Genomic DNA, 12,131 nt, shown 5'->3' with positions numbered 1-12,131 from the left:
TGCCAGTCACATGCTCTGGTGCACCAGACAAGAGCGTAAGAGTGTGCCAGTCACTACTGAAGTCTACTGCTGGGCATCAGGCAGTGGAACAACCTTAGCATCTCCTCCAATGTGACTGTGCAATAAAGAGATGCCACCCTTACCATGATTCTTACATACTGTATGGTCACTCTCACCTGGCAACCTGGCACAGATGTCAGACGTACACACTTCATCAGGAAATGTCCCACAAAATAACATACAACTGGTATTAAAGCCAAGATGGGTTACTCTGACATGATAGCCTGGCACGCGTTGATCACTTTAATCTAGTATTACTACTCATTAGGGTCACACACCTGGTAACTTGGCACACATGACTTCTGATGGGACCATAAAGGTCAAACACAGCTGCCATGCTGGTCTCAGAGCTTGGCACACAAGTCATGCACAGCTGGTAGCCTAGCACAGAGATATCACATATATGCAGCTGCATTTGGGAGGCTGGCACAGCAACTGCTGTCAGCCAGACACATGCTAGACACACATAACTGGTGGCGTAGCCCCCATAAGTCAGATATCCGGTGACCTGGCACACAAAAGTCCCAAACACATGGTAGCTTGGCATATACAAGTCAATTACGGGTAGTAGCCTGGCACTGAGGTCACACATACAGTATAAACTGCTGCAGCTGACATTTGGTTCATGAACAATGGACAGCCATCTATGCAACCCGTTGGCACACCTTAAAAGAGCCACTCAAATCTAGTAGCCTGACCCATCTAGCGTTATCCTTACCTGGTGCATATGGGCAATAGACACCTGACACTGCTGGCACACATATGTGCCAACCTGACACATGGAAGCCAAATGCAGCAAATAGCCTCACACGTTACAAATCACACCCACCTCAAGGAAGGCCAAACACCACTAAAGCCCAGTTAGCACTCTGGCACATTACAGGGCACACTCAGCTTGAGATGGTGTAACTGGTATACACATGGTAATCTGGAGCACTCACCAGGGAATCTGGCACACACAAGTCAAACACAGGTGGTCACAGGTCACACTCACCTTGAAGCCTGGCACTCACACTTGGTGACTAGCATGCCACCCATGGATCATATTCTCCTGACAATCTGCCACACACCTGCTATCCAGAACACATACTTGAGTCCCAAACACTTGGTAACCTGGCACACACAAATAAAACATACCTGGCAGCTTGGCATATTACAGGTCGCACTCATTTTTGAAGGCCGGCACACGCACCTGGTAACTGGCATAGACAGATTAAGCGCAGGTGGTAGCTTGGCACACAATAGTCACATACAGTAGGCCTGGTAATTTGGCACATATACCAGGAAACCAAAATGGCAATCTGACACAAACTGGGAGAACACAGTATTTGGGTAAATTAGAGGTCACAGTCACCCCAAATCCTGGCACACAAATTAAAACACATCGTGAAATCGAGGCTCATAGCACGTCACCATCACCTGGCACACATGTTAACCTGGTAAGTACAAGTCAGTTGCAGTTGGTAGCCTGGCACAGAGGTCACACATACACACTACTGCAGGTGGAGATAAACTCGTAAAAAACGGTCATTCAACTGAACACCAGGTAGCCTGGCATGCACACCTCACACTGCTACAGTAGAAGCTTGGCACAAACACACTCAGCAGGCAACCTAACACGCATGAGTCACACAGGCCTGGTTAACATTCCACACATTTTACAGCAGCCATGGCTCACCCACAGATGGCATACTGAATGTCACACTCACAAGTCAAACAACGTCTGAGGTCTGGCAAACTGCAGGTCAGAGTCACCCGGTAGCCTGGCATATACACTTCTCACTGTCCCAGTGTCTCTACCCGTTGTTTGTTCACTGAAAATATGACTGGCAGTCTGGCACACAACTAGTTGCAAACACCAGGGAAACTGGCACACGTGGTCTGAAAACTGAAGGACGTAAGCAAGCAGCAATGAAGGGGCGTCACCAACTGGCAGAGCCTACTGGCACTCGTGCGGCTCGTCACACATGTGCGATTGGGAGGCAGGTATGATAGTATGAATGATAGTAGTTCCATGCCAGAACAGGGGGTGGCGAGGTGCACTGACTTTATCTTTTATTCTTCTGCAGACCATCCACAGGAAATACCGCACGGTTCTGGCGCCATTAATGACGTCACGTCCGGTTCCCGGGGATGGGGGTGGGGGTGTTGGTGGGGGCCACTGATGATGTCACTTCCGGCTCAGGGGCCATTTATGACGCCACTTCCAGCTCTGGTGCCACTGATGATGTCACTTCCAGTTCCGATGATGTCACTTCCTGTCATGACCTTTAAAGTCGTCATCTTTTCAACTCTAAGTCAGTTCTGTTCTGGACTCATTCAAACAACTCTTTTTGCAGCCAGGGCACAATACACCCCCCAAACACAAGAGAGTGTCACCTCGTCGATAGGTTTACTTACCTCGGCAGTGACATTCATGTCTCTGGTGACTCTTCCCATGAAGTCAGTAGATGGATTGGGGGAGCATGTGGGGGAGTCATGAGGTTGCTGGAAAGGGCTGTGTGGCACTCCTGATATCTCAGCAAAAGGGCGAAGGTCCAAGTCTTTAGAGTCCTGGTGCTTCCTGTTTGTGAGACATGGCCGCTATCCAGAGACTTGGACTCCTTCATGTGTGTCTCTTCAGAGGGTCCTTGGGTCCCGCTGGTTTGACTTTGTGTTGCTCACGGAGTCCCGAATGAGGCACATGCCCTGCATTGTGAGGGAGTGTCGGTTACGGCACTACGGGCATGTGGCACATTTCCCCGAGGGTGATCCAGCTCATTGTTGGGGACCCGAGTGGCTGGACCAGGCCAAGGGGTTTCCCATGTAACACCTGGCTGCGGCAGATAGAGGGTCATTTTCAGAGGATGGGGCTGGACCGCATGTCTGCCTGGGGGGTTGCCAACTGGGATCCCGAGCTGTTTCGTTGTGTGGTGGGTGTGCCAATGCTCTGTACCAGTGCATGCTCCCCAACTTGATTTGACTTGACTTGCCTCATCCCTTTATGATGTCTTCTCCTTCTTCTTGTGACAGTGGCGTAGTCGGCAGGATTCAAAAATGCCAGAAGAAACAGGGGCAGGACCTGAAGGATAACCAGGTGGGAGAGTACCGGGGCTGAGTTGGGGGGTTCGTCCAGTGGTCCGGAAAGTCCAGGTGTGGTCTCCGCTCCCATTAGAAATGACCAGGCTAGTAAAGAAACAGAGGGTGTGTGTGGGAGGCACAGAGTCGGGAGAAGGGAGACGAAGCTTGCCGAGGAGGAGTGGAGGAGAAAGAAAAGAGAGTATTGTGTTTAGGTGTTGCGCTTGTGCTTCGGGACTGTGTTGTGGGCTCGTGGGAACAGGGAAGACATTGCCCACAAGTGAAGAAAGAAAATAAAAACATTTGTCTTTTCAGAAGTGTACCTCCTGCATCTGTCTGTGTTAGGTCGAGTGGCAGACACACCCTCTAGACTTGTCACAGTCTGTTCTGTTACACCAAGGCTGTGCCTTGAAATGCTGGCATTTTGATGGTAAGGGGGCAGCACATTGCAGTATCCCAACAACAAGGTCAGATGAGGAGACCTTCCCTGCCCACTCGACCCCCAGGACCCTGCAACCCCAAAAAATGAAGAAGAAACAACCGGTGCTGGAAAAGCACCATCTTACCTGACATGGCCTTTGGTATTCCTCAAGACAGAAGCAGCAAAGCTTTGAGTGACTCCAACCAGGCTGACCCCGTCCACCTCCACAATCAGATCATTCACCTGGATCCTGGGGGGCAAAGAAGACAAGAAAGAGTTATGGCTGGAGCCTGGGGGTACCAGTTCAATCAGCTATCCCCTCACTCTAAACTTAACCATCTTAGTTCAATTCAGCATCTTGGGGCTCTCCCAGGAGCATCACAGGGCAAGGGCATACACACTAATACTGGCCCAAATTGGCATCACTGATCAATTTTAACTAACAAATCATTGGAATATTGGGATTTGGGAGGAAAACCGGATCAAAAGAGAATACAACAAGCACATAGACAGCAGCCAGGAAGGGGATCAAACCCAGGACCCTTGGGCATAAGGTGGCAGCCAGGAAGGAGGTCAGACCCAGGACCCTTGGGCATAAGGTGGCAGCCAGGAAGGGGATCTGACCCAGGACCCTTGGGCATAAGGTGGCAACCAGGAAGGGGGTCAGGCCCAGGACCCTTGGGCATAAGGTGGCAGCCAGGAAGGGGATCCGACCCAGGACCTTTGGGCATAAGGTGGCAGCCAGGAAGGGGGTCAGACCCAGGACCTTTGGGCCCCGCCAGGCTCAGAGGAAAAGAGACGCCCAAAACACTCAAAGGGGGCTGCAGTACGGGGGCAGGAAGGGGATCTGACCCAGGACCCTTGGGCATAAGGTGGCAGCCAGGAAGTAGATCAGACCCAGGACCCTTGGGCATAAGGTGGCAGCCAGGAAGGGGATCTGACCCAGGACCCTTGGGCATAAGGTGGCAACCAAGAAGGGGGTCAGGCCCAGGACCCTTGGGCATAAGGTGGCAGCCAGGAAGGGGGTCAGACCCAGGACCTTTGGGCACCGCCAGGCTCAGAGGAAAAGAGACGCCCAAAACACTCAAAGGGGGCTGCAGTACGGGGGCAGGAAGGGGATCTGACCCAGGACCCTTGGGCATAAGGTGGCAGCCAGGAAGTAGATCAGACCCAGGACCCTTGGGCATAATGTGGCAGCCAGGAAGGGGATCTGACCCAGGACCCTTGGGCATAAGGTGGCAGCCAGGAAGGAGGTCAGACTCAGGACCCTTGGGCATAATGTGGCAGCCAGGAAGGGGATCTGACCCAGGACCCTTGGGCATAAGGTGGCAGCCAGGAAGAGGATCAGACCCAGGACCCTTGGGCATAAGGTGGCAGCCAGGAAGGGGATCAGACCCAGGACCCTTGGGCATAAGGTGGCAGCCAGGAAGGGGATCAGACCCAGGACCCTTGGGCATAAGGTGGCAGCCAGGAAGTAGATCAGACCCAGGACCCTTGGACATAATGTGGCTGCCAGGAAGGGGATCTGACCCAGGACCGTTGGGCATAAGGTGGCAGCCAGGAAGAGGATCAAACCCAGGACTCTTGGGAATAAGGTGGCAGCCAGGAAGGGGATCAGACCCAGGACCCTTGGACATAATGTGGCTGCCAGGAAGGGGATCTGACCCAGGACCGTTGGGCATAAGGTGGCAGCCAGGAAGAGGATCAAACCCAGGACTCTTGGGAATAAGGTGGCAGCCAGGAAGGGGATCAGACCCAGGACCCTTGGGCATAAGGTGGCAGCCAGGAAGGGGATCAGACCCAGGACCCTTGGGCATAAGGTGGCAGCCAGGAAGGGGATCAGACCCAGGACCCTTGGGCATAAGGTGGCAGCCAGGAAGGGGATCAAACCCAGGACCCCTGGGCATAAGGTGGCAGCCAGGAAGAGGATCAAACCCAGGACTCTTGGGCATAAGGTGGCAGCCAGGAAGGGGATCAGACCCAGGACCCTTGGGCATAAGGTGGCAGCCAGGAAGGGGATCAGACCCAGGACCCTTGGGCATAAGGTGGCAGCCAGGAAGGGGATCAGACCCAGGACTCTTGGGGATAAGGTGGCACCTCTATCCACCCTGCCAGCATGCTGCCCACTGATCAATTACCAACCAAATTCCAGTGAGCAAATGTTTTTTTTCCCTAGTTTAATGCTCAAAATTTTAATTAACAAAATAAAAAGAATAATGAAACAGCTAAGAACAAAGCGGCAGTGCCATCCAGCAACATAAGCCATTCAGGAGGCAAACGTGAATCAATGATTCCATCAACTCAAGGGGGCTCCAAATGAGCTAATCAATTGAGTAATGAGGGGGAGGAGCTTTCACACAAAGACATGATTGGCTAGCCAAGCCCCTCCCCATTCCCACATGGTTAAAGCATGGAGAAAAGTTGCTGTTACGTGATCTGAACAAACGTGAAGTACCCCACCGGTCAAACAGAGGAGGCAAAACACTGCCTTCTGTGCCCCATGCTGGTCAACCCTGCTTGAGTGTGAAGTGGCAGAGGCCAGCGGCAGGGGTAGCCACAGCGCTCGAGAATGACAGGGCTGAGGAAGCGGTGAGCAGTGTGTGAGGCGAGCACGTGACCGGGCTTCCTGAGAGCAGTTCTGCCAAGCCGTCTGCTGTGCATTCACAACGTCAGTCATAGGGCACCGCCAGGCTCAGAGGAAAAGATACGCCCAAAACAAACTCAAAGGGGGCTGCAGTAGGGGGGCAGCAATCTCCTAGCATTGTGCTGTGTCCTGAACAATAGGCAGGTTCTTTTCTAGCTCACACCGTCGTCATGTAGCAGTTCTTTCACAGAGCCTGTCACTGGAATAAAATGGAGAAGAAAAAGAAGAAACACAAAAGCTTTAAAGGAGGACAGGCCAGGAGTGAGCCACATGCAGATGTCCTTCAAAACTCAAGAGGCCCTAAAACTGAGCTAAGGATTCTCCCTCCATCCTTGGCTCTCCAGTGATCCTGTACTGGAACCTATTGTTCTACCGTATATGATGAGTGACAAAGCTCACCCCAGACCACTCCCTCAAAGCCCCTAGCACACTGGCAATAAGAATGAGACCCCAGGCAATCGCAAGGTACACTCAGTCCCACATCCCCACTGACTCATCTCGGTGGAACTTCAAAGTGATTGGTAAAATTAAACTGTCATTTGAATTTGGGATGAAACCAAACTACATGGAAAGAAAAAAAATAAAAACACAGGCGGGGCATGCAAACCAGCGGACAAAAGGTGAAATGAATCAATGATGTCCTAGTATTGACCACTTTGTCACCACATCAAAATTATGGAATATACTGTAAATAAACCAACTATCAGATAGATAGATAGATAGATAGATAGATAGATAGATAGATAGATAGATAGATAGATAGATAGATAGATAGATAGATAGATAGATAGATAGATAGATAGATAGATAGGAAAGGCACTATAAGTGTAAAGGTAGAAGCCAGTGTTACTAACCAATGTAGGAAAAACAAGTGACTCTAGCATGGAGAAGGATCATTATTGTTAGGATTGCAAGCATTGTAATGGTCATAGGGGCCAGTAGGGGGAGCCAAGGTGTTATACTGACTCTCAGGTCACAGTAGTGGATGAGTGTACAGCTGCTATAGTTGAAGTAACCCACTCATTGGAAAGCATAGGAGACCAAGACATAATGTATGGACTCCAAGAGGTCAGCTTAAATGGACAGGCTACTGTGGGGGACACATTAAATCTGATGTGAAGTTCTGTATTGGGGGATTGCTAGGCGCCACCAGAGGGAGTCTTAAGCATTATGCTCAGTAAAGAATTACAAAGGAAGTGTGAAATCAGAAAATGTTTGTGGGGTTATTTGGACTTCTGTTATTAAACACTGAACTACTGTAGTCATATCATGCATGTTGACTGTATTAGAGTAGATTGGTTCAGGTTATACATAATTGTAAATAAAACAGAGCTCAAGTTGACTTCTGCTGCCCACATCTATCTATCTATTATATAGTGCCTTTCATATCTATCTGTCATATAGTGCCTTTCATATCTACCTATCTATCTATCTATCTATCTATCTATCTATCTATCTATCTATCTATCTATCTATCTATCTATCTATCTATCTATCTATCTATCTATCTATCTATCTATCTATCATATAGTGCCTTTACTCTATCTGTCTATATATCATAGAGTGTTTTTCATATCTATCAGCTGCCAATCCCAGCTAGCATAGGGCACAAAGCAGGAACAGGCCCTGGACAGAGTGCCAGTCTATCGTAGGGTGAAAACACACATACACACCAGGGCCAACTTAGAGTTACCAATTCAACTAACTTACATGCCTTTGAACAGTGAGAGGAGATCAGACCACCCAGAGGAAACCCATGCAGAATCAATCTATCTATCTATCTATCTATCATATAGTGCCTTTCACATCTATCTCTATATCTATCTATCATATAGTGCCTTTCACATCTATCTCTATATCTATCTATCATATAGTGCCTTTCACATCTATCTCTCTATCTATCCCACAGTGCCTTTCACATCCATCTCTCCGTTTCTCTATGTAGTACAAGACAGATGTGATTATTTTGCAGTTGATGCCAATGAGGCAGTTCCAGAACATTTCAGCTGTTAACAAATGTAAAATTAGGCATGAAGCTGAATGTTTATTTAGAAAGAGAGAATAAAATTCATTTTGGTATGAAAAATATCACAAACACCACGCAACCCAGGAAAATAATCAAGATATTTTCATTAATTAACAGCCTGACAGACGTTTAGAACACTTTTTTTTGCTTTTGTTTTTCTGAATTTTTGGCTTCATACACCTCTGACTGCCTCTGCATATGTCACAGATTTCCTAATATTATTTTCTTTTGACAAAATGGATCATTTAACTTCTCCTTTACTGTAGTTGATCAAAGTGTATTTTTTATCTTTAAAAGTTTTGAAAAGTGTCTTTCAGCTTCACACCCTGTAGATGGTTATGATTACTTGGCTGGCATAGCTGGAATAAACAAGACAATGCATTTTGAAATGGCACTGCTGTGTGTTGAGCTACCTGATTACGTAATCCATTGACTGTTACGCTATGCAGCACACGGACTTATGGATGACGATGTGTGGGAGTTTTCTCTGCTAACGCACTATTTGGAGCTGCCATGTCTTGTGTCTACACACAAACAGAAGGAAATTCACTTCCACCGAACACCGATGCCATCTCTTCACTGTGGGCAAGTTGACCAGGGGAGATGGGCGTCAGGAGTTTTTCTTGAATCCGTGACTGCTAAGAGTAACGGGACCTCTGTGTGCCAAAGATGTGTCAAACCACATGCTGTAAATGGGTCCGGTCACATCTCAGAACCTTGCTGCCCTCTGGCGTAGTCCCACCAATGCCCTCTTTTCCTGGAAGCTGACCAGCTTTCCTCTGAAGTGAAAGGGAAAACCCCAGGTCTCCTTGAGCAATAAGACGACGCCTGCAGCTCCATGTCACCAGACACAAGGGGAAGTGTAACTGAGCAGACGTCGAAGTGGAAAGAGGCAGTGACCTGACTGATGGTGGCCAACACATTTCACTTTTGCACATTTTACAAAAACACACCAAAATGTGAACAAATTGCCAGGGTTCATTTGTGGTAAAACTGTCTGGATGTCAATCATTATGTCTTAATAAGAGTAAAAAAAAAAAAGCGCAATACTAAAACTTAATATGCCTTAATGCATTTAAATTATATTTGATGAAAGAGCGTTTATGAATGATCTCATGATGTAAATTTTAATTATGATCAGACACCAAGAATTTTAGCACAGCTGTTCTATTACCATTGATACCAGAAAATAAAACATTAATGAGACACCTTTCATTTTTGATAAATGTCTCAGTTTCTTCCTCATGGTTAGTATGTCCACCAAAAACAAAAAATCTGTCAAATGTCAACGCTGAGTGTCACTAAATGTGACCAAGTGCAACGGAGCTGACACTATGCCATAGTCTCCATGACCCCTCACTTGATCCTGCGCACCGCTGTCTGTGGTTCTGAATGACAAGTAAGCCTTGAGCGATTGTCCCATCACTGACAGGGGTCTTGTCCAATAGCAGACAGTCGATCTGCAGAGCTGTGGCATCATCACATCACAGCAGTTTTAGGACAGGCGTTAAAGTGTGCGTGAAAGGTTAACATTAGGAGTTTGTGTGATTAAGGTTTAGAGTGTAGGGTATCCACGTTGGTCATGATGTAAACTTCACACCTAACGTAAAGGCATTCGCTTCAACGAATGCCTCACTAACAGTTCAACTATTCAATTTCTTTTTTAACTGCACACACAGTCCTCCACAATCGCTGTTCAATGTCTGCTTTTCTATCCACATGTCTAAACGTTATGTCCTACATATACAAAACTCCTAAAATCTGAACAGACAACCAAGGCGCTACATGGGCAGAGCTGGTTCCTGTTTTGCTCTTGATGCTGCCAGGATAAAAAGCTTCAGCCACAAGTGACCTAGTATTTGAAAACATGGCATCAGGGAATGCATGAATAAAATACAACTTGTATGATTAAAAAGTTAAATAGACTGAGACAGGGGTGATGCTAAGGTGGGATCCTTTCAGAAGCCAGGCTCTCGCATTCAGAAACCAAATCTTAGTAATAAAATGCATTGCATTTGTCTTTCCAACATAGGCTGCATCAGAAACATTAAAACTGCATTTATGAATCCCATACCAAATGGCATATGACAGAGACATATGCATTGCATTTGTCATTCTAACAGATGGTGCATCGCAAACAAAGACACTGCTTTTACAAATCCTATACCAAATGTATTGACAGAGACATACGCACTGCTTTTGTCATTCAAACAGATGAAGCATCAGAAACATTAAAACTGCTTTAACAAATCCTACACTAAATGGTATATGACAGAGACATATGCATTGCATTTGTCATTCAAATAGATGGCACTTCAGAAACAATAAAACTGCTTTTATGAATCCCCTTCTAGGGTGTTGTACCGTGTTAGCCATTATGGATGTAGTGAGAAATCAAGAAAAATGACACCTTTGATTGGCTAACTAGAAAGATTACAATATGTAAGCTTTTGAGACAACTCAGGCCCCTTCTTCAGGCATCCCATACCAAATGGTATATAACAGAGACATATGCATTGTAGCTGTCATTCCAACAGATGGTGAATCACAAACAAAAACACTGCTTTTACAAATTCTATACCATATGGCATATGACAGAGACATATGCACTGCATTTGTCATTCCAATAGATGGCACTTCAGAAATATTAAAACTGCTTTTATGAATCTCCTGCTAAGGTGGTGTACCGTGTTAGACATTATGGATGTAGTGAGAAGTCAAACAAAATGACACCTTTGATTGGCTAACTAGAAAAATTACAATATGTAAGCTTTCGAGGCAACTCAGGGCCCCTCTTCAGGCATCCCATACCAAATGGCAAATGACAGAGACATATGCATTGCAGTTGTCATTCCAACAGATGGTGCATCAGAAACACTAACACTGCTTTTATGAATCCCCTTCCAAATGGCATGACAGACCAATGCATTACACTTGTCATTCCAACAGATGGTGCAGCACATACATTAATACTGCTTTTATGAATCCTATACCAAATGCCATTTAACAGAAAGGCTTATATTTCTGGGTGCACTGCAAATGTTAACGCTACTTTGATTACTATGATTTCAGCCCATTTCAGATGGGTAGCACAACTAGTACTTTAATAAAGCTTTTAAACGGGAGGCAATCTGTTGTTTTTTAATTTAAACAAAAGTCGCCATTTACTGTTAGTTTCATAATTTCTAAGATTGTCTGTTCATGTTCACCTTGTCATCTCTTTGACGGGAATGGCCAGTGCTAGTTGCCAATTCTTAAAAAAACGGTAAGACATTCCTAAGTTATATATACACAAAGTTAGTGAAGGGCTGCATCAGTGTGCATCTGCAAAGGGAAAAGAAGTTAAGGATTCGAAACGTGTTTGTCTCTTACCCTCTTTGCTTTTCAGTGTATTTCTTGTGAGGAGATATAGAAGAACATCTCTATGAAAGGTGCAGCAGGTTTGACTAGAGAAGGGCGAGAAGAAGAGAACAATTTCCCTGAGGCTGTTCAAGTACTTTATGGGGCATCACAAAAGAGAGAGAGGGTAAGCATTCCTTCTAAGGGTCATTACCCGCTCCTTGTGTCTGTGCGTGTCAATCCACCCCTTGTTCACATTTATAGGGTAACCGTGCAGAACCTTTTTACTAAGGAGGTCTTTGCAGTTACAGAGCCCATTGGAGATCGAACCTTGAGCCAGTTGTGTTAAAGAGCGCCCCTATTTATTTGTAAAATCTTACACACGTCAAAGCAATTCATCTTCACGTGAAAATCAAATTGCATAAATTATTTAAATTACAGCCACAGTGGGCGGCACCAGAGACGTTTTTTTTTTTTTTTGGCTGATTGCTAATTAGCGATTCCGTCTTCACTTCATTCCCTCTTGAAATGCACAGTTACTGGAAAGCGACTTAAAAACAGGCTTTGTCTTTCACTTATCGCTC

The 12,131-nt window shown here is 46.4% G+C and overlaps 3 protein-coding genes across 3 annotated transcripts in view; 2 read left to right on the top strand and 1 right to left on the bottom strand.

Moving 5' to 3' along the window:
- Positions 1–12,131, top strand: part of LOC114664509 (pyruvate dehydrogenase (acetyl-transferring) kinase isozyme 2, mitochondrial-like) — a 905,310-nt gene that overhangs the window by 205,542 nt on the left and 687,637 nt on the right. The window lies entirely within an intron of this gene.
- Positions 1–12,131, top strand: part of LOC127530166 (uncharacterized) — a 341,522-nt gene that overhangs the window by 217,423 nt on the left and 111,968 nt on the right. The window lies entirely within an intron of this gene.
- ppp1r9ba (protein phosphatase 1, regulatory subunit 9Ba) overlaps positions 1–12,131 on the bottom strand; it is a 128,617-nt gene that overhangs the window by 19,411 nt on the left and 97,075 nt on the right. Inside the window, 1 exon segment of the mRNA XM_051936389.1 lies at positions 3,684–3,788. Coding sequence (XP_051792349.1) covers positions 3,684–3,788 — 105 coding nt within the window.

This window comes from Erpetoichthys calabaricus, chromosome 14 (genome assembly GCF_900747795.2).
Source record: "Erpetoichthys calabaricus chromosome 14, fErpCal1.3, whole genome shotgun sequence".
NCBI lineage: Eukaryota > Metazoa > Chordata > Cladistia > Polypteriformes > Polypteridae > Erpetoichthys > Erpetoichthys calabaricus.
This window is presented reverse-complemented; position numbering and strand designations above follow the sequence as displayed.